The following is a 26,133-nucleotide window of genomic DNA, read 5'->3' on the forward strand; positions in this document are numbered from 1 at the left end:
AATTTTCTCGTGATGCCGAATGCCCATCCATATTTCATCATAATTCTCAAATTAAACTTCTCAAACCTGCATTTATTTTCTGTTTCTTTCTCTTCCTCACAACTCTCTCTTATTTTATTTCCCCTTCATTGATCATCGATTCACCCCCGACGACGCCCTGCGCCGCTCTCCAAGCCACCGCCCACCGTTCAGCCTTTTTCCTACTCGTCGTCGACCGCGACACCAGCCATTGGGGTCTGCTCCACCGAAGCGGCCGTCATCTCTCCTCCCCCTCTTCTTCTTCTCTTCACCAAAGTATGCTGAAAGAGAAAAAATAAATTTGGTAAGAATATTTAATAAGAATAGAAGAAAATAAATAAAATACTGGATACGTAAATTATAATTTTAGTTAAATTAATTATTTTTTTATTTTAAAAAAATATTAAAAGTCAGAACAAATGTTATAAAATAACTGATTAAACTGATTAAACTGCTTAAATTTTAAACTAAGATCCCTTGCCTTTAACAATACAACTATAACTGTAAAATAAATGAAGCCTATAATTCATTATAATTTGCAATTAATGAGTTGTCGGTGGCGCGACCCATGCGCCGGATAAAATTTAGTTAATTCAATCCAATCTATTGTCAATTTGGTCAACTTGATCAACTTTACAATATAAATTAATTTAAAATTTAAAATATTATTAATTGGATTTTTTTTTTTTAAAAAAGAAATAATAATAAAAAATATTTAATATAAAAATTTAGTTTTACACATTCTTCGGATAAATGGTAGAAGAAATATCGATGTCGGATTAAAAAAATATATATTAAAAAAATACTATAAATGAAACTGAAGAAAGCAGATTCAACTCTCGAGAAACATCACTAGAACAACAAATAAAACTGAAGAAAGCAGAGTCAGACTTGAAAACGCGACTTTATGGTAAATAGTAAAAGAATACGCACTGTAAAATGCGATTTATGAGAACCACAAACAGCGACTTTCATAGCGGAAAAGGGCAGGGCATCGATTGATTCTGTCGAAGTTGACGACACGCCAAGGAGAAGAAAGCTTCATTCTTGATTCTTCCAACTGCTATTCCAATTCAATCGGAGCTTAGGAAATGTCGTCCCTGACATTGAAGCTTTCCACTTTGCTATTAACATCTCAATCCTCATATACTCCGTCGTCATCTTCTTCTCGGACGGCCTGTATTCCGCCGCGTCACTCGCTCAGAGTTCCGAGGAAAAATTTCAATTTTAGAGGGAGATTGACACTCGCCAGAGCCGGAGAAAATGGAGACAGAGGTTCACCTAACGGCGGCGATTCTAAATCTCCGAACGGCACTACGGTAACTGTGCCCTATCTCTGTTTGTTTTGGGCGGAACTTGATTATCTATTGAATTTTCTTGTTGATGAGCAGAGTAAGAGTAGGAAAGAGATTCTTCTGGAGTATGTGCAGAATGTTAAGCCTGAATTCATGGAATTGTTTGTTAAAAGAGCGCCTCAGCAGGTATTTCCCCTCCACTGTGACCTCTAAGAACTCTCGCAAAGTGGTGCGGTGGAAGTGGTTTAGTATTACATGGGATGTTCCAATTCGTACAAAATTTCTTAACTAGAATGCAGTTTAAGTAACCCCCTTTGAGATTGAAGAATGCTTGTTGACTCTACTGAAGGTAGTTGATGCCATGCGCCAAACAGTTACAAATATGATTGGAACTCTGCCTCCACAATTTTTCGCTGTGACGGTTACCACTGTAAGTACTTATTCTTAGGTAGATAAAGAGATGATTTGGAGCCATGTTTCTGGAATCTATTGGTGAGAATTATGAATCTTTCATTGTTGCAGGTTGCTGAAAATTTGGCACAGCTAATGTACAGTGTCTTGATGACTGGATATATGTTTCAGAATGCTCAAAACAGGCTGGAGTTTCAACAAAGCTTGGAGCAAGTTGCTCTTCCGGAACCACAAGATCGAAAGGTGAGCTCGTTCTTTTTTTGGTCCCACACATCTTCCTCTTTATGTTGGATTTTGGCATAAAAAAGAATAAGGATGCAGAATTATAAAGGATTTGATATGTTAAATACAGCAATTAAAGCTTTGAATATGTACCGTATTGGTAGAGAAGAAACTAGGAATGCTGATGTGCACTGGCAAGTTCTGATGCATAGCTTGTAAGCACTGAAGGAATATGTCACTGTGCACTTGCAAAGCCAGTGATGTACATTAATAATTGTATGGATGCCACTTGAACTTGTTAAAATCCGTGTTAATTGTTTTGCTTAATGGTTCAAGCGTGTGTATCAAATTTCATCAAGGAAAAAAATTTTGTTGAAGATTTAATTTTTTCTGCGTGCTTGTATTGATCTGAACTAGAAGTAGTCATGGAGACCCTTCTAACCCTTATAACCATATTGCCTAATCATATTCCTTCTTGTGGTCCTATTGTTTGAAGGAACTTATATTGGATAAGAAGGTGTTTTTATCATTTACTTTAATTTGGTTTTTCAGTTTACTGACCTTGCACTAGTGTAGGACGGGTCAGATTATGCCCCAGGGACACAGAAAAAAGTGTCTGGTGAAGTTATAAGGTGGAACAATGTTTCAGGCCCAGAAAGAATTGAAGCAGTGAAATACATTGAGCTACTTGAAGCTGAAATTGAGGAACTTAACCGTCAAGTAGAAAGAAAATCATCGACTGGACAGAATGAATTGTTGGAATATTTGAAATCTCTTGAGCCTCAAAATCTCAAGGTAAGAAACCTGACTGCAATTTATTTTGTGGAGAGGCGGATTGATAACTTCATAAATATAAATAAGCAAGAGTGTGTAACCATCATACAATGTGATGTATGCTTGTTTATTAGCTGTCTTATTTATTGGTGTTGAGAAGTGGTTAGGGTTGTGGTATAACTTTATAAAGATAAACAAGCATGAGAATATGAACATCTTGCAATGTGTTGTTTGCCAGTTCTTTAGGTGGTAGTGAGAAGTGGTTGGGATTGTAGTGTAACTTTTCTTCCTTGGTCCTTACATCAAAAGTATCACTGTTTGGGCTACATAGTGTCCCTAAATTGTTATCTGGGGCTTGTTTATCAGGAGCTAACCAGTACAGCTGGAGATGATGTTGTGCTTGCAATGAACACATTCATAAAACGGTTATTGGCTGTTTCTGATCCTAGCCAAATGAAGGTACATGTTAACCAATGCTGCAAATTCCATTACCTGCACTTGCCACTGCACTCTCATAATCATCGCTCTAGCACTTGTAACTTGATCTTTAATCCTGTGATGCTAGTCTTTCAACCTATATACTATAACAGAATGATGTCAGTGGTACAAATCACAATTCAACCTGTTCTAGTTTCAGAACTAACCTAGGATCACAGCAGTGTACTGCTTATCGAATATAATTTCCATATGACAGTTAAGCAAGTTGGAGACCAATTCCTTAATTACATTATTATCATTTGGCATTTTACAGACTAGTGTAACAGAGACAAATGCTCAAGAACTTGCCAAGCTGCTCTTTTGGCTCATGGTGGTCGGCTATAGCATCCGGAATATTGAGGTTCGCTTTGACATGGAACGGGTGCTCGGTACTCCCCCAAAACTTGCAGAACTCCCCCCTGGCGAAAACATCTAGGCCAGTTGGATCTTCTCATCAATCTGAGTCTGAAATTCAAAGTAGCATCATACACAGCACTGCATTAGTGGAGTGGAGTCCTCATGTTATCGAAGATGGACAAGCTGATGCAAGATCCAGTGCTACCTACCACTGCTGCATGTCTGCCGTATTTGTACCCATGGTATGTGTAATTGGAAGCCATAGATTAAACTGACATGATAGAAATTTTATGGTAAAGCTTCTAACTCATTTTAAAGTTTATACAGGCTCATTAGTTTCACAATAGCTGCAACTCTTTTGGTGATAAATCTAAAATATCTTCTGTAATTCATCCAGATGAGTGCCTTTGAGGTCTCAAGCTTTTCTCACTACATTATCAGAGTTGTCTACTACTTATTGGATTGGCCTGTATGGAATTTTGAACCTTATGCACAACCTCATTATAGTTAGGTTTAATATTCCATTCCATTACTACTTGTGACCTGTCTGCTATATTTTTATGATTTTGGAAATCACTTGTGTTTTTCATGCAATTAGAAAAAAGAAAGGGGCTAGATTTTATTCTCAAACCCAATTGGATAGTTTGGTAGGTAAGAGCACTCACGAAAAGGGCATATTAAATAAATCAAGTAGGAACCCTTTTTTCCATTAGTCATTTAGTGGGTTGATATTTGATCAATCAAGATTTTGAGGATTGTCTTTACTGTAATATTCTTTCATTCTTTGTCATACTATAATTGACAATGAGACACTAGTATGATTTCATCACCTACCCACTCAACGTCATGTATATATATATATATATATCAAGAATTCATCATCACAACTCATATTAACAGAAATGGAGATGGAAATGGAAATGGAAATGATTTCAAGAGAGTTCATCAAACCGTCTTCCCCAACTCCCCCTTCCCAAAAAATCTACAAGCTTTCTTTACTCGATCAAATCGTCCCACCCATTTACGTCCCTCTAGTCTTATATTATCCAAATTCAGACAAGAACCACCATGAAGATTCCATCTCCCAAATCCTCAAGGAATCACTCTCCTCCACCCTGTCCCATTTCTATCCATTAGCAGGAAGAATCAGAGACACCTTATCCATAGACTGCAACGATGAAGGAGTCCTCTTCCTGGTTTCCAGGTCTAACTCCACCCTCTCCGACATCCTCCGAAAACCCGACCCCAAAGCCTGTCGGACCCACATCCCCAGCGACCTCACCTGGGATGAGCCCGGCCCGGGCGACAAACTTGCCATGGTCAAGCTCACTTTCTTCCGTTGCGGCAGCTTCGCCGTCGGCTCGCTTTTCCTCCACAAGATCGCCGACGGCGTCACCGTCGCCACGTTCATGAAAGCCTGGGCTTCCAGGTCCCGGACTCCGACGGAAATGATGCTTCCGGACTACAAAGCCCGGTCTTTCTTCCCGCACAACGAAGCCATGCAGAGGGAAAAACATCTCTTCTCCGCCATGAGAGGATACTTCAAATCCGGCAAGACTGTAATGAGACGCTACGTGTTCGAATCCCCCGGAATATCGAGGCTGCGAGCCGAGCTCTCCGACGGCCTCGATCGGCCGCCGACACGTGTCGAAATCGTGTCGGCCCTGATCTGGAAGTGGTTCATGATCGCGGCGGACAAAGCCAGGCCTGGAAATGGTAGTCCCGGACCTGGAGTGTCCCTGGTGACTCATGGAGTGAACATGAGACGAAAGGCGGAGCCCCGATACCCCGACGGCAGCTTCGGCAACTTTCTGTGGCTGGTGACGGCGTCGAGCGGCGGCGACGAGGCCGGGCAGGGGCTGAAGGGCCTGTTCGGGAAAGTCCGGGACGCCATTGGCACGGTGGACCCGGAGTTCGTGAAGAGAATGGAGGATGGTAATGGAGAAGGGTTCTTAGGGTATTGTAAGAATGTTGAGGATGCCTGGAAAGGATTCCCTGAGGGGGCCGACTACTTGGCCATTACCAGCTGGTGCAATTTCGGGCTTTACGGTATTGACTTTGGGTTCGGGCGGCCCGCCTGGATTACGAAATGCGACGGCGGGAGTGAGGTGGAGTGGCCGTTTATTAATGTGCTGTGGCTGATGGACACTCCAGAGGGGGATGGAATCGAGGCTTGGCTCACTCTTGATCAATCTTACTTTGCTCATTTTGATCAAATCCAGGAGATTCGTGATTTTGCTTCCGTTGATCCGCCTGCAAATTGACCACGTTATTAATATAGTAAGAATTTGTGGCCTGGAAAGATTTATTACAGTTGGAAGTGTGTCCTAAAGTTTGAGAATTATTGTTTTTGATTAATGTCATGAGTTAATGGAGAAATACTATTATTGATGCTTTTGTAAGATTGATTGTGAAAATCACCTACAAAATGGTTTTCTTGCTTCGGTAGGTAAAGTGGACTGTTTTTAAATTATTCAGGTGATTAGGGTTAAAATTTCAAAACACAAACAAGTGTTATTTTTAAAAATAAATACAAAATATTATTTTTTTTATATATTAAAAATTTACTGGATCAGTATAAAATACTATTAAGACAAATACACATCGATGGTGATGCAGAGAGTGGCATCAAGTACAAGCATGAATTCAAAAAATGCATCTCGTGATTTAAGGGAAATAATTAATATACATGGCGAGTGAAAAATGCTACTCATCTCATTTCATCTCATCTCATCTCATCTCCTGGAGATGTAAAAATAGATAAATACAATATGAGGAATCTAATTTCATTGGATCAGCAATATAGTTTCGAGGTTAAAGAGTCATGGCGGAAACAAGAGGCCGGGTGCTCTTTGAAATTCTGGAGCAAAACATGAACAGCAAGAGCACAGAGGACAGCAAGAATAGCCTGAAATATGTTCGAATTTCTTGCAACCCGAGGTCGAGAACCTCGATTTTCTTCCCATACCTGCTCTTCCTCTGCATTAGATATCCGTTGAGATAGTCGTCTATCGACACCCAATTGTCAAAACTTGATGCCATTGCCTTCGACTGAAGCCCGTCCAAATGATGCACGCCTACGCTGAACATGTGGAAGAATGCAGCTGACCAGCTGTTCAGAACTCTCTGTCACGGGAAAAAGATCACTCGTGTTGAGAAATTAGAAAGAAAACAAAAAAAGAGAATATTGCCTTAAGAAAAGCGTGCGAGAGGATTAGATGGTTTACATTGAAGGAGCTGATGTCTACAGGATTGAACATTTTAAAGCAGTCTTTTGAGGAGGCGTTAGGATCTCCGTATATCTGCAACAATATGAGCACAATGACTTGCTTTTTTAGGTCCCAATAAAAAGAATAAAACTGCCAATTACTGTGAAGCATTTCCAAACCTCAAAGGTAAAAGCCATGGGCACCCGGGCGACATCATACATATAATCTGTAGCTGTCCCATGAGCCAGGTACCTATAGAGGAATATCGCAATTAGCACAAGGAATTGGTAGATGATCAAAAAGGAAAATCGGTTTTTCTACTGTCGGGGCTATTGTATTTTCTTTCTAGAGAGTAAAAGACAACAATGGACAATATATATCATAAATAACTAATAAGTATGTAAAGGATTTCATGATGAGTCCCTGGATCACGAAATTGTGTAAAAACCTTAACAGGATATGGCTTCCTATTTCCTTATAAGGAGGATATGTATTTGTAAGCTACTGGAATGACTGAGGAGAATACAACAGCATAGAAAGATGCAATTGCAAACAAGAGTTTCATTGAGGAAGAAAAAGACATGAAGATTTTCCTTGAATAGATTTTACCCTCCAGTTTAACTTGAAGACACTTTCGTAATTTGACAAATTCTAAGCTGAATGCATAGAAGCAATTTAGTACTGCAAATAATTTTCAATTACACAAAGCACTCACTCAAAAACCTTTAAACCTTGGTAAGAAATTTTGAATAATTCAGATCTAATGTTCCACACAAATAGGTAGGTGAATATACACAGAATGAACGGTACCAATGTTTCTATCAAACTAATACTAATATTAGTAATAATCAAACATGATGAATTCAAAAACCTAGATGCAACAATTGATTGCTATACAAAACAGATACCGACCATCATTTTGAAGGCTTTGATACACAAGCAACAAATTCTTTTAACATAAAAAGTAAATTAAAGCAGCAAGATTTGTAAGAAGCAGTACAAACCCAACAGAGCCTCCGCCAGATCCAACTAAGCAGTGGTCTTTGAGGTAAAAATGATTCAAGTCATGAAGCATTGATTTCATTATCTGAGATGGCATTCCAACTGGGGTTGTGTTTTTGTGATCGTATGGCATAAATAAAGCCTAAACAAAACAAAACAAAGGACAACAAAAAAAATCATAAGGGACGACAGAGAGGATAAAGTACAGTTAGTCATAAAAGATGCAGAAGTAAATACATCATGCATACTTCAAGGCAAACCCATGAACATTAGCCAAACCTAAAGCAAATTTTGGCTTGGAAGATTGAAGGCCCACTAAATTTACAAATTCAAACTACAAACAGAAGGAAAGCAATGCATAATGACTGGACTCTATGCAACCTATCAAATATTTCAGCACATCACAGAATGAACACAAACAAGTGGCAGTAGAAAATGAGAAGCTTCAAAGACTTGCCTCCATCCCTGAGTGCACATTAACCCATATATGTGGTTCAAATGATACAGCCAACTTCCGCATAATTTGGGACTCTGGCTCACTGAATGGAGCTGGTCCAGGATTTTCTTCATACGGATCATAATCCTGAATAGATGGAGAGAGACATTGAAATATAATGGCATTTGTGGGTTCTTCTAAACCCTTGAATTGCTTTACATGTGTTCCATATAGAAAATTATGACGATTTGCAATGTGATAGTTCATGTAACGAAGCCCAATATAGTTAGACGGACATTAAATTTCTCATGACGAAGGGAAACACAAGCATACCTTCTCCTTTTTGCCCCAATCAACACTCCAGTTCCGATTAAGATCAACTCCTCTTCCTGAAAGAAATCTTAAACTTTGAGCATTGTCTGTTTTAACAAGGAGATCGTAATTACAAAAGGAAGTTATATCAATTATCATTCATCAGACCATTTCTTCTCTCACAGAGGTCTCCATCTTCAACAAGCTTGCGGCCATTTAAGTTTTCAATTGGTACGACCTGTTTGATGCATCCAAAGAACATTAGTCATGAAATTTAGTTTTTCCATATTAAATGGACTCATTATATTACTCGGAAGATTAATCCATAATCTCACCTAGCATTCTTATCTAATTACTAATAAGATTATTTGATTATGGTATTTGGGTATAAACTATAAGCTCTGAATTCAGTTAGGCTCGTTGGGTAGACACAAGGAAAGCACTAATTAAAAGTTCAAAGCTTTAGCTCTAAACTTAATAGATACAATTACTTCAACGGCAGGTTTGAAAGCAATACAATCTATTTCAAAATCACACAATTCTTCATCTGTTTGCATGTCAAGAATGCAAATATTCAAAAGAACAATTCAAGAGATAATTATACCTTTATAATAACCCTATCAAGTGTCTTATTTAAAGTTCCGCGATCAGCATTAGGTAAAAACTCCTCTTCGCTTAGAATAGAAAGAAGCCGCAGAGCCAACTCAGTCGTAATAAGCTCCCTAGCATGCTGTCCAAAACTCTGGAATACAAGGAATCATCTGTCAAAAACACCACCAATAACCAACCTGAGAACATTTACATACTATTTCAACTTAAAAACACGCCTGCTTTTTTCATTTTTTTAGCGAACAACCTGCACCATATACTGAGTTCAGAAAAGGTTATGGATGAAACTTACATCCATAGCCTTCACCCTGCCCACAATGCCAAAAGAAAAACTTTGATACAAAGAAGTAAGTAAAAAAATACTTACAAATAGAATCCGAAGTTTAGCCCCTTCATCATTGTGTTTCTGATTCCGGCAATAATTAACTACTCTTATCTGTGCCTCATAGCCTTTGTTCTTACTAGAAATTTTATCAATCTGTTTAAATGGAAAATAGAAATAAGGCGAGAAGCCTAGATATTGAAGCCGAAATTATTAATATAATTATGAAGAACATAATTAGTACCGTGAATTTATCTGGGTGACGATCAACTAATGATTCAATTTCCTCAAGCAAGGCCCCCCTGTAAAAGAATTTGAACAGCAACAAACAACTTCCTAAGGTGGACGAATTGAGAAAGTAATGCATTCTTAAGGCTAGAGAACAAACACATAGAAGAAAGTTACGAAGCTATCATGCAACCTTTTTATCTTCTTCTATCTAGACAAATTACAAAAGAAAAAATAGTGACAAAAAAATGCATAAACAGAAAATCTTTTCTTCACTCATAATTTTAATTCATAGCAAGGACTTGGGTAAAACCTAGAAACCGAAGTTTATTGAACTTCAAGCTTTTCCAGATTCCAGCTATTTGGTGATGGAGATAAATCAAACATCCTGGAAGAACTCGACAGTTTTTATAGAAATGCATAATTCAAATACAAGAAACCATAGAAATGTACAATCCACACGAGTCAATGGTTGGAATCATACGAGATAAAAAGTTTCCGTGTCTGATTCTAATTAAGCAATGTCGAGAGAACTACAAGTCACGACTCGTAATCCCTAATAAAATTTAATAATAATAAAACTACAGATCAAATCACGCAAATCGGAATACCTTACTCGAAAAGGGGGAAAACAATTCACCTGGTGTGGTAGAGATCGCGATTGATGGGAGTGACAGTGGTGCCATTGGATTGCCCATACGCGAAGGGAAAATAATCAGGAACAAGAACGCAGTACGCAAAAATCAGGAGATGTAAAAGGCAGTCCGAGCGACGGCGAAATCCCATTTAAAACCGGCGATTTAACATCCGAAGAATGCCGCGAGTTCGCAGGATTTTCATCTCATCATCGAGCAAAATAGGAAGAGCGGAAATCGATTTGAGCGGTGGATTCAAAGAGCTCGATTTTCCTTTGCAGATTGCAGAGTTGTTGGTAGAAAACGACGTCGTTGATGTTAACGGCCCCAACACCTCCGATCAGATCCCACTTGCCATGTGCAGAAGCAGATGCAGCATCGATCAATTGCCCTGGCCTCGGTAATTAATAATTCTTCCATCCATCCATCCACGTTTGTGCTCGATCGGACGGCCACGATTACCCCACGAGAAAAATCAGCGGTAAAAAAGTCAAACCCAAGACACCCGTCAAACGAAGTAATTATAAGAAGTCAAGGCCCTGTTTGGACATATTCCATATTGCAATAACAATTACAAAACACACTTCTTTCTTGGACCATCAAATTATGAAATGAATTACAGTAAAGGGCTCGGATTCAACGCAGCAAAGCTTCTGAATTCTTGATTGTGTTCCAACACAGACAGTTGCTGTTCATCCATTGTTATCCAGGCTTCAATTCCATCGCCAAATCTGGTCTCCATCAGGACAACAAGATTCATAAACAACGGCCCACTGGAATCAATGCTGCTGACCCAAACAGGCTTCCCCCACCCAAAATCAACATCGTAGAATCCCAACTTGCACCAGCTGCTGAACCCAATGTGATCTACATCCCCCCCGCCGCCATACTTTCCGATCTCTGTAAGATCCCTCTGCATAACGTGACTCCCACCATCACCCCGCAGGCTCTCTACATATTCCCCGTCGATTCTCGACAAGCATTTCCTCACTTCATCGACCACTCCAAACAGTTCAAGACTGCTCTTTTCAGCTCCAAGTTTCGCACTTGCTATCCAGACAAGGTTCCCCAGAGACTGCCCGGAGAAATTCGGGGCTGCCCGTTTCCGGAGGTTCACCAGATGTGTAATAAGTGATGATTTCTTGCATCCACTCATCGTCGCATGTTTCCATATGAATCCCGACACAATCTCCACGCTTGTAGGCCCAAATCCAATTCTACCTTTGAGAGTGGCAATTGCAGCACCATCGAACACGAATCTTTTCGTCACGAACTGGGCTTTCTTGAACAAACAGCTCCACATAGCCTTCGAAGCTTCTTTCAGCCACGTGGCGTGCGCAGGGAAAAGGGAAGAAGCTGATAAGAGATCAGGGGACGTTAATACAGTCTTCTCTTTGTCTGAAATTGCAGTGTCGGCCCAAGATTTTAAAAACAGGCCTAAAGCAGCGCCGTCGAGAATCCGGTGGGATATACAAATCCCGACGGCAATCCCGCCGCAGGAAAACACACTTGCTTGCACATTAGTCACACAAGTTTCGTCGGTGTTCAGACCACAGGGAAGGAATCGAGACAGGGTTTTAAGATCAGGGCTTGTAAGAAATTCACTCAGGGAACATCCAACCTTAGCAGTTGTTAAATAAGCTCCTTGATCGTCACAATCGACGAATACATCGTCCCTGATCGTGCCTGCGAGTGGATAGAACTGTTTCAGGACTTCCGACAGCGAGCTCCTGAGGATATCCAGTCTTCCTTGAACCTCCGACGAGGTAATGGAATCGCCATTGTTGGGGGGATAGAAGATGATAATTGGAGCAAAGTCAGCTGGAATGAGCTGATCGAGCAGGCAAAGGTTGAATCTTTTCAGGTGATCTGGAGTCGGACAGGATGGCTTAATCCTCTCCTTCGAAAGGATGTCTATTGTCAGGACCATTTCTACCTCTGAGGGACTGATTTGGAGATCACAATGCAACGCAGAGCAGAGGATTTTATAAAGAAGATGCGGTAGGAAGATGGTCCAAATCTTTGTCTTATCCACAAAGAATTTTCGACTGGAACTGTAGTTGTTATAATCAGCACAATCTTAACTGGAATGGAACTATTGTTTTGGAAGATCCCACTAAGTCTTGTTTTGCATTTTGTCCTGTGGGAAACGTGCTTTCGTTTGGAACTACAGTTGAAAAGTCATTATTTGCATTTATTTGTTCAATTTTTTTTTTATTCTATTTTCAATTTCAATATATAGTACTCCATTTATCAAAAAGTATTTGTTCAAATCTAAACTCTATTTTTAAAGTGGGTTTGTTTGAAAGATTTTGTCAAAAATTTATTATTTATCCAAAAATATTATATTAAATATATTTTTTTAATATCTATTTAAACGACATTATAGGACTATTCTAATTAAAATTTTTATTATTCGAATCTCAATTCAAAATTCATATCTCCGTACAAACACACCTTCGTGGACATTAGACTAATTAACTACATTATATATTAAATAAAAATTTAATTTACCTTAATATATTTTTAAAATGTCATAAAAAACTTACCGAAAAATATATACTCCCTCAGAGTCCCGGTGTTGTTGTTTACTTTTTGCACGTAGGATTTTTAATATTAATATTATAATGAGTTATAGTGAAAAAGACGAAAATATCAGCATTGTGTAATATAAAAATAATGATATTTGTGTAATATAGTGTACGTTGGAAGGATATTTATTATGTTAGGTACGTAGCATAATTACTAAATTAGAAAATTGTAACATTATTTTAAGACGTACGAAAATAAAAAATGGCAACCTAAATGAGACAGAGGGAATATATTTATTTTTTTATATTATCGATATAATTTTTTATATTTAATGTATCTTTATATTAATTTATAATATATCTATTATATTTAAATAAAATATAAAAAAATAAACAATAAAAAATCAATCCAGATGGAATATTGATAAAAATTTTGGCTAAATTTATTCTGAATTTTTTTGGAAAAAAAATTAAATTTTAAATAAATATATTTGTTAAAAAATAAATAATACCACATCAGTCCTAATATAATAGTGTTATTTACTATTTATATCCGTTCCAAAACAATAGTTTTATTTTCATAAATAACTATATCACTATAAAAATACTATTACATTATTATTATTATTATTATTATTATTATTATTATTAACTAATATACTCACAAGAAAGGCCAAAAAAAAAATCTTTTACCCATACTTTTTATCCACTGTCCAAATATCAATATTTTCCAATACAACCAAGAGTATTGTTCTGGAGTAAGTACTTATCTATATATTATGCATTTGATATCAGTCTCTGATTCCTCAATTCTGAGATTTTTTAGACTTTTTTTTTTTATTTTTTGATTTTTCTATATATTATGTATTTGAGATCAATCTTTGATTATTCAATTCTGAGATTTTTTAGACTTTTTTTTTAATTTTTTTTATTTTACAATTTTGTATCATATGATAGTGGGATATTTACAGTTTTTAAAATTTATATATTTTTTATAGTTTCTTTTATAGTATTAGTTGATATATATACACTTTTTAAATTTTATAATTTTTTTTTTCTAATTTACATTTTATTTGGTTGAAACTCATGTTCTCATCTCTTTTTCATATCCCTCAATGAATTTAATTTTATATTTATTTTGATTTTAAAAAAAAAGAAAAAAAAAAGACAAAGATGAAAATGTACAAGGTATGTAGGTTTTAATTTCGATTTTTTTTAAGTTAAAAAAAAAAATCATTAGTTTTATATATTATATTTTTATAATTATTTCCATTTGATCTGTATATATTTTGGTGATCTGTATATATTTTGGTGTCAAATTCTGAAACATTCAAATTATATTGTATTATTATTATATGATTTTTTTTAATTAGTTTCATCATTCTTATATAATTTTTTTTTTATTTTACTATTTTGGAGAAGATATCTAATCACAGTATTTATTTTTATACTTTTCTATAGTGTATATATAATTTAATATGATATTTATTTATATTTTATAAGATCTTATTTATTTTACAGTTATTTTTTGTAAACTTAATAATATTTATAATTGATAATTTTTAAATTATTTAAATTTCATTTTCTATTTTTATATTAATTTTTTTTTTCATGATTTTTTTTTTTTTTTTTATCTTTATAGCTTTCCAAAAATATTGAATTCGATAGTATTAAAATATACTTCATTCGTCCCGCCAAAAGATGAAATATTTTGTTTGGACACGAGAATTTATATAGTATAAATTAGTTATTTAAATAGTGAATATTATTATTTAATGATTATTATTTTTTTAATATGTGTTTGAATATTTTAAACATTATATATTTCAATAAAATATATATACAATATAAATATTATATTTTAGAGAATACATTCTATTAATAAAAAAAATATTATTTATTTATTTATCATTAACCTAAATTAGTTTTGTAAAAAATTGAAAGTTTTAAAGGTAAATAAAATATTTGTTAATTCAGGAGACATAAATGAAGGATTTTGAGTGGGTCATGCGTGTAAAATATTAAAAATTTATTTATATTTATTAAATATATTTAAGATTGATAAATTTATTAAAAATAGAAAAATATCATATTTTATAGAACGGACAAAAAAAAACGAAAATGAGTCATTTATGGTAGGACCAATGAAATATTATTTTAGTGATTTGTATTTAATATGTAAATTTATTGTTAATTCTTATCTATCATGTATATCATATTCAATTAATATATATTTAAATAATTTTAAACAATTTTAGTCAATTTTCTAAATTTTAAATAATTTGTTTTTTTTTTAATATAATATTTTTATGTATAAGTTAATGTATAGTTTTATTTTAAAAAATAAGTATGAATAATTGTAGTTGATATTTCAGTTATACTTTTTATTGAATTAAATTACATTTTGCTTATTTATTAAATTTGCAATACAAAATTAAGATAAAATAATTATCCATAAATTTTTTTTAAAAAAATACTAAAAATAAGTTTTTAAAACAAATTTTCTATTTTATTTAAGTAGTTGGTCTGATGTGTATAAATAATTTAATTATGTCATATATAATAATTATATTAAAAATTATTACATAATTACCCTACAGTATATACTTACTTTATAATTATTTTTTTCAAGAAGTAAAACTAATTTTACAAAAGATGGTATGTTTTTGTTATATAATTATAGCACAAACATATAGTTACTATTTAAAAAATTAATTTTTATATAAATATTATTTATTATTTTAATAAGGCTAACGGAAATCCTTCAAGATGTTCCGGAACCTCCTAGAGAACATTCTAGAGCCCCGAGATCGCCCGAATCATGTGTGGTAGGTGAATCTAGAAATTAATTTTGCAAAAATTGTATGTTTATATAACTATAAATACATCGCAATTTTTTATTTATATTTAATATAAAAATTTTTAATGTGGATATAATGCTAATTTGACAATAAAAGACGATACCGTAAGTATGAATTTAAAATTGTCTCACAAACAATCTTAATTTATCTTTTGATATCAACTATTCTATTTTAAAAAATTTACAATATTAGACATATTTTACACATATAAATATATAATTGACACATTTATAGATTATGTTTACATATATATATATATATATAATACTAACTATATTTTCATGGACATAATAAAATAAATTGTCACATAGTAAATTTACTATTAATAGTTGATTAATTTTAAAAATATTTGTATCTTTCTACGAAATATTTGAATATAATTAATTATTTTTTTAATATTATATTAATATTAAAAAATATTAAAAATAGATAAATAAAAATAGATCACGTTAACCGTCCGTAAAATTCTAAATTAAAGCCTATTTTTCGTATTGTATACCATTATGAATTACATCAGTCCATTGCGTTGCCTGACATTTGGTGTGGGGCCCAATGCTGCTATCATGCGCCAAATGAGTCACTCTCTCGTCTCCCTCTCTCTCTCTCACCTCTGCCACCTTCATCTAAATTATTTATTTATATTCAAATTTCTTTCAATTATTTATTTCGTCCACTCTCCCTTTCTATCTCTCTCACTGTGAAGAAGGCGTACACATACGCAAGGAGAAGAAAATCTCCCTTCCATTCTTAATTGGGATAATAATTCGCCTCCAGCTTGTATGTGTGTAAACTTTATGCTTTTCTTTGGAATCAAAGTCAGTCTCGCGGCTTTTGTTTTTGCGTCCGGGGAGTTGTCGTCGCCGGTAATCGCTTCTCAGATCTGTCTTGGCAAATCTATTTTCGTATGTTCATGTTTGCGATGCGATGCTGTGAGTATTTTAGGTGGTGGTGAATGCGCCTGCTTTAATTGATTTCCCATATTTTGATGTGTTGTTGGTTTAGTAGGCACTCTACTGTATGGCCTGGTGAGATCTTTGACTGTTTATTTGACTACTTAAGAATGTTTTGGTGACTTTTTGGTATATGCATGCTAAATTAGTCAAGAAATTTTGGTTGTAGCAATTTATGATCCATTTGTTTGAAGGAGTACAACTTTAGTAATAAATTTATGAATACACTGTAATGTTGGCTCCTTTATTTATGGCTATAAATTTTGTGAACCCAGTTGGTTCGATCTCATTTTTGCAGTGTTGAGTTGGATAGTAGGATATGCCTTTTTTATGGTGATGTGAACCTTAAATTTTATGGATACGTTGAAGGACTTAATTCACAATTAGGATTTTTTGGCTTTTATTGTTTTGGAGGATTCTGTGTTTGGACAATTTGTGTAGCTGTGAGCATTTTGAGCTATATGCCTATTTCCTTCCCTTTGAATGATCAGTTTTTATTTCTTCTGAGATCCTCTTGTTTAGTAAAATCTGGATCACAAAGAACAGAATCTGAAGTCTGCGCAAACAATAAGGTTGTGTTATTGCTGTCATCTTGATCATATTTGATGTCTATTTCTGCCCGGCAGATGAGTTTCTCTGGGTGAAGATATAGAGAAAATACAACAAGTAGGTGGAGCTCAGATGAGAAGAACTGATGTTATTGGCTGTAGAAGGTGGATTTTTTTCTTCTTCAGCTTCTAAAGGCCTCAACCTTCTCCTTTTGGGGCAGAATAACGAAGAGAAACAGATGAGAGTGACTCCGGTGAACCAAGAGACTGTTCCTGATCTCCAGCTGGCTTCTGGAAAGAACCGGATTATCCGCGGGTGCGCCTCCTTCGTCTGCTTTGGTGGAGATGCCGCGGGGACCGAGAGCCCATGTCCGTTAAAAGTGGGACCAGCTCAAAAGCAAGAAATTTTGCCCGAACCTCAGGATCTTGATCAGTGTAAAAATCAACCGCATCCAGTCGGTTCTATTAAAGATGATGATGCTAGCAAGAGGAAAAGCTTTGGTCTTAAGAGTAGCTTGAAGAAATTGGTGAATAATGCTCCAGTTACAGGCGATCCTGTTAATGGTGGTGACGAAAGCAGCAACAAACTTGAGACGTCATGTGAGAAGGATAGTGACGATTCTTGTCAAATAAAGGAAAGAAGGAAAGTGCAGTGGACAGATAACAGCGGTGGAGAACTCTTTGAGATCCGAGAATTTGAGATGAGGTATGGGAACTTACTATGTGTAATTTCTTTGTAAGCATGAATAGAATGTTGATCAGATTTTTTTACTAGCTCAACTATGACCGTGATGCTTTAAATTCGTCCAGCGGCTTACATGCATGCTTGTTACTTCCATATCTCTTTCTGAATGTGCTTACTGCTGAGTTTATATGTTTCTATAAATGCAACAGCTGATATATGAGTAGGGCTGTTAAACTCTCATTTATATGTCCTTGAGGACTGCAATCATACTAGTAGACTAGTGAAAATGTCACTCTAGCGAGCATGGATTATTACAAATGAGCTGTGATATTTTTTAATGGATTTTAAAATTGTAATAGCAGTCAATGCAATGTTGTCTTATTAGCAAAAAGGAATGCGAATAATTTGCTAATAAATAAGAGGTACAGTTGCTTTTACCTGGATGATACTTGTCACAGATTCTCTCGACCTGATTATAATGTTGATCATGTAGAAAGTTGTATATTCAATTTACTTTCTCAGTGCTCTCTGGAAACTACAATGCACACAATGTAATCTATGTGATTACATGTGTAGTAGTTGATTGTGAAACAACAAAATATATATATATTCATGTGAATGTCCTCACCAATCACAAATTTCCTTTATTGCAGTGAAGTTGAATCGGATGATGAATTTGAGCATGGGAATGGAAAAACTTGTTCGTGCGGAATAATGTAGGGCAAGCTCTCCATGGATTCCTCTTTTGGACTTCTTGTTCACAAGGCAGCGACTAATATGTGCTGCTTGACATTCCAATGGCAAAAACACCCAAGTTCTTCATCACTTATTCTATTGTCGAATGTCCGTAAAGAAAGAATTAAGGCAATGCGAGATTCAACTGCTGCTTGCTAATCTACTCTGTCATTCCATGCCATCATTCTAGCTTGAAGTCCAATTTTGGTGCATGGGCTATTCTGTTTTCTACTTAATATTCACATTTAATTTTGTGTTGCTGTAGTATGTTATTTACTCTAGTTTGCTCTATTTTATGTGAAGAGGTCTCCCTCTCCCAATTATTGCTTCTTTGAAGAGATTGGATGGGAAAAAGTATTTATTATTTTGTAAATCAGATGTCTATATGGAATAGAATTTCATTTCAAGCCAGGTAAAGTTAACATTGAATTATTCTTGTACATCTTATAACTGTGGATAAGTCACACACATGGCATATCAGATCAAGACACTTAAGACAGGTCTCCGAGGGTAGGACAACCTATTTTAACAGCAATAGTCAATACAGACAATGTGTGCCACTTCTTTCACTCCAGAGAATGTGTCCAAGTCCAATGTATGTATTGATACATTTTTCATAACAGATACTTTCTTGATCTTGTTTGATAAACTAGTCCCACTTTTGTTTTTGTTTATATTTTTGTATGAAAAAAGAAATTCAATCCATACTAGTATGTTTTTTAACTTGGCTCTTTTTCTTGTGACAGAAATAAGGGAACTTGACTGAAAGTCTCAACCACTGTATTGCAATGAAACTTGGCTGCATCTTATCCACAATTCCCTCACCTCCAAACTATCACTGGTTCACAATCTTCTCCCTAGAAAAACCAGAACACGAAATCTGCAGTCAGACAGACACAGAACCATCATCAATCTAATAGAAAAGAAAGTATGTCTGTGGCACCATCCCCTTCATTCCCCCGCATAAGATTCCCTAACCCTTCTACTCCATCTCCACCATCATATGCTTCATATGCTCCCTCTTCTTCTTCCATCTTCAAATTTACTGTAAGGAACTCTCAAACCGAAGGCCCTTTCAGAAGACCCGTGGCTCCTACCCCAGTAAAGCCTGTGCCCCCAACTCCTCCACCTGACCCCTCTCTCAAGCCGACTCCGGCACCGGCACCAGCACCGGTGGTTCCGGCGGCTGCTGTGGAGGACAAGAATGTTGTTACCTTGGAGTTTCAGAGGCAGAAGGCCAAAGAGCTTCAAGAATATTTCAAACAAAAGAAGATTGAGGAGGCTGCTCAGGGCCCTTTCTTTGGCTTCGTTGGCAAGAATGAGATCGCCAATGGCAGGTATTCAACAACCCCCCTTCAGGGTAAACTGCTATTTAAATTTGATTTGAAGAGGAATTGTATGGTGAAGCCTGGATGCTTAGGTGTTCTTCTTAGAACCTATTTAAATATTCAGTTCAACTTTCAATAAAGAAAGCTTTTACAGTTCGTCTAATATTATATATTGGGTTGAACTTAGGTCAATTGCTGAGAATGCAGACAACAGTCGGTGTATAAATATTTTATTTATTTTGTTAGGAAATATAATACTTGTATTTCTGCAAGACAAGGGCTCAATGTATTTAGTCTGTGATTGTGCCTTAACATAAGTATAATTTCTATGATTCAATCTTGAATCTTGATCATAAAATTTTATAAACATTGCTGAATCAGCTAGCATAAACTTGTTTCCACTCTCAAGTTTTTGTTATCTGCAACCTCCTTTTGTGAGAATCAGATAATGAGAAACATGGGATGTTCACATGAAACATGGCAAATTGAGGAGCAAGCCAAGAACGCTTTATGTTTTTGCTCACTTGTTCTGCTCAAAGCCCTCTTAAGAGTTTATTTCCGTATCTTGGCATATGATTATAAATACAAGATTAGTTTAGCTCTTGTCTTGATTTTATATTCACTAAATATAAATTTGTTGCTATGTTGAGCAGATGGGCAATGTTTGGCTTCGCAGTTGGAATGCTAACAGAGTATGCAACGGGGTCCGACTTTGTGGATCAAGTCAAAATCCTTCTCTCCAATTTCGGAGTACTAGATCTCGATTGATACATTTCTTGGTCTTTTTCATCAACATTCTCACCTGTAATTTGGAGATTCCATTGAGCTATGTGTAGCTTACAGAGTTTGTTGTAGCTCCTGTCTGGAAATACAGAAAAAAAAAAAAAAAAAAAAAAAAAAACACTCCTGGCTTCATTATATACAAAGCAAAGCACTTCGAAATTGTGTTAAACACGGCGCACTTCTGTTGTTTTCTTTATATCAAGTGTTCGACATTGCTGATTATGTATCACTTGAACACCACTTGTAAGATGATCTGCATATTACACAAGATGCTGGTTTAAAATTTTTGCCAGTGTTGAAAACTATATGCTATATCACAGTTTCCAGGATCCATGGAAACATTGCTAATTACTTATTTCAGACACTTCCGTTTCATCGTACAAATGTGAAGATAAAAAAGTGGTCTTTTGTAGTGTGGGAAACAATCATAGTTTTCGATGAGTCTTGATGTACTAGCGGAAGTAGCTATGTCTCAGATGGCTGTTGAAATTCAAGTCTCCAGGTGTCCTAGGAATATTATCTTAAATATTCCCCTCATCCTCACTGCCGGCCTGCCGGCTGAGTCCTGCCCGATTTCAGACCGCTTCCTTCAAAAGCTTGTCTTCATCTGCATAAAGCTATGTCTTCTTGCTCAGTCCGCTTTAATAATTTATAGCTAGTAATATCGATGTGTTGTACTATTCATGAAACCTGATTAAAAAGGCATCTGGTGACAGTTTTTAAGACATGGGTTGTGCTCAGAGTAATGGATTCTCCAGGGATTCTCCGCCGCATGGGCTCGACAGGTTGAAGCTCGAAAATGGATACGTTAAAGGAGCACAGGCCAGGCCACGGAGGTCGACAGGCGTAAGGCCGGAGGCTGCAAAAGGAGGCAGTGCACGAGCAAGAAGATCGACAGACAATGGAAATACAAAAGGAGGGAAGATTGAGGTGAGGAGGTCAGCTTCGGTCGGAGTCAAGCCAGAAGGTGCCATGGATACGAAGCTGAATGGAGATGGAACCAGGCGCCGCGTCGTTGCTGGCAGGGCAAGTTTTGGGGAGAAAGGGAATGGTGGAGAAGATCGAGCAGCTGCCATGGAAGCAGCAGGGCGAAAGAGTGGTTCCAACAGGGCTGAATCAGCGAAGAAATCCGGGGAAGATGAACTGGTGGATGGATGGCCCAAGTGGCTAACTGATAACATTCCGCGGGAAGTTTTAAAGAGTATTGTTCCGAAAAGCGCAGATGCTTTCGTCAAGATAGATAAGGTTTAGATCTTTTTTCATCTGTTCGATTGCGATCATGGGAGAAAAATGTATGTGTTTAGAATTTTAACAAGAATCCTCGGCGTTGCAGATAGGCCAGGGGACGTACAGCAACGTATACAAAGCGATGGACAGGCGGACGGGGAAGATTGTTGCGCTGAAGAAAGTCCGGTTCGACACATCAGAGCCGGAGAGTGTGAAATTCATGGCTAGGGAGATCATGACTCTGCAGAAACTGGACCATCCCAATATTGTGAAGCTTGAAGGCTTGGCAACTTCAAGAATGCAGTACAGCATCTACCTGGTTTTCGATTATATGCAGACGGATCTTGCGAGAATCCTGTCCCGGCCGGATGAGAGGCTCACGGAGCCACAGGTTGGGAGCTGCTTATATCGATGACTTTTTAACTGTCGAACAGGTTGTGATATCGAATGATTCGGTGCAGATTAAATGCTACATGCAGCAGCTGCTGTCCGGCTTGGAACACTGCCACGAGCGCGGCATTTTGCACCGGGATATTAAGGGATCGAATCTGCTCATCGACAGAAATGGAATGCTGAAAATCGCAGATTTTGGGCTGGCGAATTTCTTTGACTCAGAAAGAAGGTGCGCGTTGACGAACAGGGTTGTGACACTTTGGTACCGTGCCCCGGAGCTTCTGCTGGGCTCGACAGATTACGGCGCGGGTATTGATCTTTGGAGCGTCGGTTGCCTCATGGCTGAGATGTTCGCCGGCAGGCCTATTTTGCCCGGCCGGACAGAGGTAATGCAATGCAGTATGTACTAATCATGGAATGTCATTTGAAGTCACTGATTCTTGTGTTGTTTTATGAATTATTCAGGTTGAACAGCTCCATAGGATTTTCAAACTCTGCGGCACGCCGTCTGACGATTATTACCGGAGATTGAGACTGTCGACAGACCTGAAACCTCCACAGATGTACAAATCAGTTCTCCGCGAAGCTCTGAAGTTCTTCCCTCCATCTTCTTGGGATCTTCTGCACACACTGCTAGCCATGGATCCCGGCCATCGAGGAAGCGCGCGATCTGCGCTCCAAAACGAGGTATCAAATGTTAACTCGTGTAACAGTTTAAGATCAATGAACCACCATTGCTGTTCTTGAAAACTTGTAATTGATGGATGCAGTTCTTTCACACAAGCCCTTTAGCATGTGACCTTTCTGGCTTACCAGTAATCCATGTTGAGGACGACGAGAATGAAGCTCTGATGATTGATAAGCGAAGGTAAGTTCTTGTCAGCCTATTCGTTAATTAGCGAAGCCCGAGTTTTGATTGAGCTCACATGCCGTATTCAGACACAGGAGAATGAGACGGCGGAGGAAGAACGACAAGGATGCTGAGGAACCGAATGGAGATGCTGAAAGTTCTAAGGTTATGTAATGACCTGTGGTATAAACATTTCTTCAGTCATTAATTATCACTCTGAAAATCTGCCATTGTTGTGCCAGGGCAAGCAGAAGACAGCCGAGGTATCGGTCTTTAGCAGCCTGCCGGGGAGCAGCGCAACGAGCACGTCCTCTGCGAGTGGGAAGACAGTCGAGAAAGTAACTAGCCCACCTCGGATTCATCAAATGTTCACAAAGTCGGAAGCTCGTCCGAATCCTGTGAAAACTTTCCGGCCGCCGATGCCGGCTGCTAGAAAACACATTCTTCCTGATGGTACTAACAGATTGGACATGGTGCAAAGGTCTGCATCCTCCAGAGAGTACCGAAGATCTGAAAAATGAAAAACTTGTCAAAGTTGCAAGATGGAGATGCTGACTTTTGTGTGTCTGAATCTTACAAACTGACTGTAAACCATTCTTGAAACTTATGCAATTGGAACATGGATTTTTTTGCGAAGTCAGATTGTCGTTTTGCTGATAGTCGTAGTATGAGACGACAATTTTGTGTGTGTTCAGCACACGTTGAACTTTATTGCAATTGTTCATTGCTCTTTTTCTTATTTGTTTATATCTTTCGGGTTTTTGTACCTTTCGAATTAATGAATCGTGGATTGCCGTTGCAGGGAGAATTCATAGATTGAGACGTGTGGGGAGATCTTCAGAAGTAGTAAGAACCCACTTGTCGCCATTGTTGTCTGAATCATCATCGAATTCTTGAATCTTCGATCGTTAGAAACAACAGATGATTGGATTCAAACATTATTGGTGAAACGTGATTATTCAAGCGAGCAGATTACAGCGTGCAGTGGTATCTTATCTTACATCATCGTCTTCAAGATAGCGAGTGTTTAAACTTTAAATTATACAGCAGACCAGGCGTTCTTGTCCGCTCCCGCCATGGAAGAAAGGAAAGCGCCGCCGGAGTTCCTGGCGGAGCAATTCGCCCGGATTTCGCCGGCAGTCCCCGTCAGGACTCTCATTTGGGACATCTTGATCATGCCCACAACGAAAGCTTCGAAAAACAGGGTTTGGTTTATTGCAAAGCTTGTGACAATGTCCCTGGTCCTCCGATCCTCGTACAGGTCCTGGTCCGACGTCAGCAGGCCCTGCCGGTTCATCAGATTGACGAAGTACCGGTTGTCGAAAACGTTCGGGGATCGGATGTCGAGCACCGTCGTGTTGGTCGCGTTAGCCGCCGGGCAAGTCAGCCGGAGGTTGTTGGCGAATGTCTGGCCCAATGTCGGGTCCTGGGTCGGGTAGAGACGGGGAGTGAAGGATCCGCAGTTGGCGATTCCGACGGTGTGCCCGCCGGAGAGCGCCACCATGTCGGTGGCGGTGAAGTTCCGGGCGTCGAAGAACGTCACCAGTTGAGATGAATTGAAGAACGGCGGCGGGAGGTTCCGCAGCGTTTCGTTAACGGTTGCGAAATCCAGGCTGTCGCGTCTTCCCAGTGGGATGTCGTAGTCAGGGCCGCCGGACTGCCCGCCGGAGAATTCAAAAGGTCACGTCGAAAATTGTCACCAGAAAAAAAAAAAAATTAATCAATTTAATTTAATTTACCAGGACGACGGTGTCCCTGGCGGCGAGGGCGAGGAGGTCGGAGCACGAGACGACTCCGGTGCCGCACTGCTGATTCACACGGCGGCGGACTGCGTCGATGGCCTGGAACGCCGACGGCCTCAGAGTCAGGTTGGGCGGCGCGTCGGTCTCGTCGGGGCCACTGGCGGAGCCGTCGAGCAGGACTGAAGCTTCACAGCCCTGTGCAGTTGATTAAAAAAAAAAATTAAAAAAAAAAAACGAAATCGAAATCGACAGAAGCAGGCAGGCAGCCATGGAAGTGCCTGAACAAAGCAGTCGTGGAAATGGAGGCGGAGAACTCCGGCAGCAACGCCGACGTCGCGCCGGAACGCTCTTCTGATCTCTGATCTCACAATCGATTCAAGCTGCGGGCACGACGAGTCGTAGAAGTTCCAGGAAAGGCCGGGGACGAGCGGCGGCGTGCCTCCCTGAGACTCTGCGGAACGAGGAAGGAAGAAGACGACGACAAAAACCAGGAGCGGAATGCTAGACGCCATTATTGATTATCAATGGCAGTTAAGCTCGTGACTTACTGACACCATCCAAAGACAGCATTTATAGGAGGAGGAAGAAGAGCAACGGTTAAATAACAATTTTACATAAAAAATTTAAAAATATATTTATTTTATTATTAAATCATTATTTCATCTAGAATATTTTAAATCGTACCTAAATAACTTTAGACTAACATTTAACAAACAGCAACAAGTCATAGTCTTGAATTTCCACGCAGCATATAAATGAGCTGAGTTTGTTCACCTCATCCTGACTTTTGGCCGACAAAGGTTGCCCTATTTCAGTGTACGGACACGTGTGTATATATATATATATATGTGATGATAGAGTGATAGAGTTGGTCATTGGGTCGATTTGTGTCTTACTCTAACTCGATTTGTTTATAATCCTAATGGGTTCGAATTGACTCGTGTTGACTCGTATATATAATTAAATCGAATTTATTGATTTAAATTAAATAATTTTTTCTTATGTTGTCGTGTTATATTAATTTTTATTGGTTTGACCGTAAATTAAATTGAACTATTTAAAATTAAATTTAGTTTAAATTAATTTATAAAAAAATTATGAAATTATGATTATTTACGTATATAATAAATATATTAATCAATATTAATATATTATAATCGAATTATCGTATCGGATTCGAATTGAGAGACTCA

At 37.6% G+C, this 26,133-nt stretch overlaps 8 protein-coding genes across 9 annotated transcripts; 5 read left to right on the forward strand and 3 right to left on the reverse strand.

Annotated features, from left to right (window-relative positions):
* Positions 1–974: 974 nt before the first annotated feature.
* On the forward strand, positions 975–4,091 carry LOC127246968 (uncharacterized). The gene is made up of 7 exons (XM_051268647.1): positions 975–1,337; positions 1,410–1,499; positions 1,663–1,743; positions 1,836–1,967; positions 2,523–2,741; positions 3,087–3,179; positions 3,472–4,091. The coding sequence occupies exons 1-7, from the start codon at positions 1,110–1,112 to the stop codon at positions 3,631–3,633; spliced, it is 1,005 nt and encodes a 334-aa protein (XP_051124604.1). The 5' UTR covers positions 975–1,109; the 3' UTR covers positions 3,634–4,091.
* Positions 4,092–4,369: 278 nt separating this feature from the next.
* LOC127246753 (stemmadenine O-acetyltransferase-like) lies at positions 4,370–6,002 on the forward strand. The gene has a single exon (XM_051268287.1). The coding sequence runs from the start codon at positions 4,457–4,459 to the stop codon at positions 5,816–5,818; it is 1,362 nt and encodes a 453-aa protein (XP_051124244.1). The 5' UTR covers positions 4,370–4,456; the 3' UTR covers positions 5,819–6,002.
* Positions 6,003–6,217: 215 nt separating this feature from the next.
* LOC127246633 (metallocarboxypeptidase A-like protein MCYG_01475) lies at positions 6,218–10,657 on the reverse strand. The gene is made up of 11 exons (XM_051268109.1): positions 10,313–10,657; positions 9,689–9,746; positions 9,490–9,600; positions 9,118–9,255; positions 8,682–8,751; positions 8,535–8,590; positions 8,223–8,348; positions 7,768–7,907; positions 6,943–7,015; positions 6,782–6,856; positions 6,218–6,680 (listed from the first exon to the last, which is right to left on the reverse strand). The coding sequence occupies exons 1-11, from the start codon at positions 10,456–10,458 to the stop codon at positions 6,369–6,371; spliced, it is 1,305 nt and encodes a 434-aa protein (XP_051124066.1). The 5' UTR covers positions 10,459–10,657; the 3' UTR covers positions 6,218–6,368.
* A 195-nt stretch (positions 10,658–10,852) lies between these two features.
* LOC127246632 (stemmadenine O-acetyltransferase-like) lies at positions 10,853–12,375 on the reverse strand. Its single transcript, XM_051268108.1, has one exon. The coding sequence runs from the start codon at positions 12,235–12,237 to the stop codon at positions 10,924–10,926; it is 1,314 nt and encodes a 437-aa protein (XP_051124065.1). The 5' UTR covers positions 12,238–12,375; the 3' UTR covers positions 10,853–10,923.
* Positions 12,376–16,370: 3,995 nt separating this feature from the next.
* On the forward strand, positions 16,371–18,990 carry LOC127246692 (uncharacterized). Of its 2 annotated transcripts, none has more exons than XM_051268205.1 (3): positions 16,371–16,628; positions 17,276–17,903; positions 18,536–18,990. In XM_051268205.1, the coding sequence occupies exons 2-3, from the start codon at positions 17,344–17,346 to the stop codon at positions 18,600–18,602; spliced, it is 627 nt and encodes a 208-aa protein (XP_051124162.1). In that variant the 5' UTR covers positions 16,371–16,628; positions 17,276–17,343; the 3' UTR covers positions 18,603–18,990. The 2 variants fall into 2 exon arrangements, with proteins under 2 accessions (XP_051124162.1, XP_051124161.1); XM_051268204.1 differs by having other exon boundaries at positions 16,371–16,562.
* Positions 18,991–19,362: 372 nt separating this feature from the next.
* Positions 19,363–21,033, forward strand: LOC127246693 (light-harvesting complex-like protein OHP2, chloroplastic). Its single transcript, XM_051268206.1, has 2 exons — positions 19,363–19,954; positions 20,599–21,033. Exons 1-2 carry the CDS (start codon positions 19,548–19,550, stop codon positions 20,711–20,713), a joined length of 522 nt encoding a protein of 173 aa, XP_051124163.1. The 5' UTR covers positions 19,363–19,547; the 3' UTR covers positions 20,714–21,033.
* Positions 21,034–21,180: 147 nt separating this feature from the next.
* LOC127246683 (probable serine/threonine-protein kinase At1g54610) lies at positions 21,181–23,937 on the forward strand. Its single transcript, XM_051268191.1, has 7 exons — positions 21,181–21,973; positions 22,062–22,346; positions 22,417–22,734; positions 22,814–23,035; positions 23,119–23,216; positions 23,288–23,363; positions 23,441–23,937. The coding sequence occupies exons 1-7, from the start codon at positions 21,455–21,457 to the stop codon at positions 23,717–23,719; spliced, it is 1,797 nt and encodes a 598-aa protein (XP_051124148.1). The 5' UTR covers positions 21,181–21,454; the 3' UTR covers positions 23,720–23,937.
* Positions 23,938–24,123: 186 nt separating this feature from the next.
* Positions 24,124–25,501, reverse strand: LOC127246689 (peroxidase 12). Its single transcript, XM_051268201.1, has 3 exons — positions 25,219–25,501; positions 24,938–25,135; positions 24,124–24,855 (listed from the first exon to the last, which is right to left on the reverse strand). Exons 1-3 carry the CDS (start codon positions 25,450–25,452, stop codon positions 24,238–24,240), a joined length of 1,050 nt encoding a protein of 349 aa, XP_051124158.1. The 5' UTR covers positions 25,453–25,501; the 3' UTR covers positions 24,124–24,237.
* Positions 25,502–26,133: the final 632 nt, after the last annotated feature.

Source organism: Andrographis paniculata, unplaced genomic scaffold (genome assembly GCF_009805555.1).
Source record: "Andrographis paniculata isolate CXL003 unplaced genomic scaffold, ASM980555v1 Contig30END, whole genome shotgun sequence".
Classification (NCBI taxonomy): Eukaryota; Viridiplantae; Streptophyta; class Magnoliopsida; order Lamiales; family Acanthaceae; genus Andrographis; species Andrographis paniculata.

What these genes read in the sequence shown, in the direction of transcription:
- LOC127246632 (XM_051268108.1), bottom strand. Translation starts at nt 12,237, where the DNA reads ATGGTCCTGACAATAGACATCCTTTCGAAGGAGAGGATTAAGCCATCC.
- LOC127246692 (XM_051268205.1), top strand. Translation starts at nt 17,344, where the DNA reads ATGTTATTGGCTGTAGAAGGTGGATTTTTTTCTTCTTCAGCTTCTAAA. An exon ending in ATCCGAGAATTTGAGATGAG is followed by an intron (nt 17,904 to 18,535) that starts GTATGGGAACTT and finishes CCTTTATTGCAG; the next exon opens with TGAAGTTGAATCGGATGATG.
- LOC127246693 (XM_051268206.1), top strand. Translation starts at nt 19,548, where the DNA reads ATGTCTGTGGCACCATCCCCTTCATTCCCCCGCATAAGATTCCCTAAC. An exon ending in AATGAGATCGCCAATGGCAG is followed by an intron (nt 19,955 to 20,598) that starts GTATTCAACAAC and finishes TATGTTGAGCAG; the next exon opens with ATGGGCAATGTTTGGCTTCG.
- LOC127246683 (XM_051268191.1), top strand. Translation starts at nt 21,455, where the DNA reads ATGGGTTGTGCTCAGAGTAATGGATTCTCCAGGGATTCTCCGCCGCAT. An exon ending in CTTTCGTCAAGATAGATAAG is followed by an intron (nt 21,974 to 22,061) that starts GTTTAGATCTTT and finishes TCGGCGTTGCAG; the next exon opens with ATAGGCCAGGGGACGTACAG. An exon ending in GATCTGCGCTCCAAAACGAG is followed by an intron (nt 23,036 to 23,118) that starts GTATCAAATGTT and finishes TGATGGATGCAG; the next exon opens with TTCTTTCACACAAGCCCTTT.
- LOC127246633 (XM_051268109.1), bottom strand. Translation starts at nt 10,458, where the DNA reads ATGGGATTTCGCCGTCGCTCGGACTGCCTTTTACATCTCCTGATTTTT. An exon ending in CGCGATCTCTACCACACCAG is followed by an intron (nt 9,747 to 10,312) that starts GTGAATTGTTTT and finishes ATTCTTTTACAG; the next exon opens with GGGGGCCTTGCTTGAGGAAA. An exon ending in GTCACCCAGATAAATTCACG is followed by an intron (nt 9,601 to 9,688) that starts GTACTAATTATG and finishes CCATTTAAACAG; the next exon opens with ATTGATAAAATTTCTAGTAA.
- LOC127246689 (XM_051268201.1), bottom strand. Translation starts at nt 25,452, where the DNA reads ATGGCGTCTAGCATTCCGCTCCTGGTTTTTGTCGTCGTCTTCTTCCTT. An exon ending in TCCACGACTGCTTTGTTCAG is followed by an intron (nt 25,136 to 25,218) that starts GCACTTCCATGG and finishes TCAACTGCACAG; the next exon opens with GGCTGTGAAGCTTCAGTCCT. An exon ending in CCAGGGACACCGTCGTCCTG is followed by an intron (nt 24,856 to 24,937) that starts GTAAATTAAATT and finishes TCCGGCGGGCAG; the next exon opens with TCCGGCGGCCCTGACTACGA.
- LOC127246753 (XM_051268287.1), top strand. Translation starts at nt 4,457, where the DNA reads ATGGAGATGGAAATGGAAATGGAAATGATTTCAAGAGAGTTCATCAAA.
- LOC127246968 (XM_051268647.1), top strand. Translation starts at nt 1,110, where the DNA reads ATGTCGTCCCTGACATTGAAGCTTTCCACTTTGCTATTAACATCTCAA. An exon ending in TTAAAAGAGCGCCTCAGCAG is followed by an intron (nt 1,500 to 1,662) that starts GTATTTCCCCTC and finishes ACTCTACTGAAG; the next exon opens with GTAGTTGATGCCATGCGCCA. An exon ending in TTGAGCCTCAAAATCTCAAG is followed by an intron (nt 2,742 to 3,086) that starts GTAAGAAACCTG and finishes CTTGTTTATCAG; the next exon opens with GAGCTAACCAGTACAGCTGG.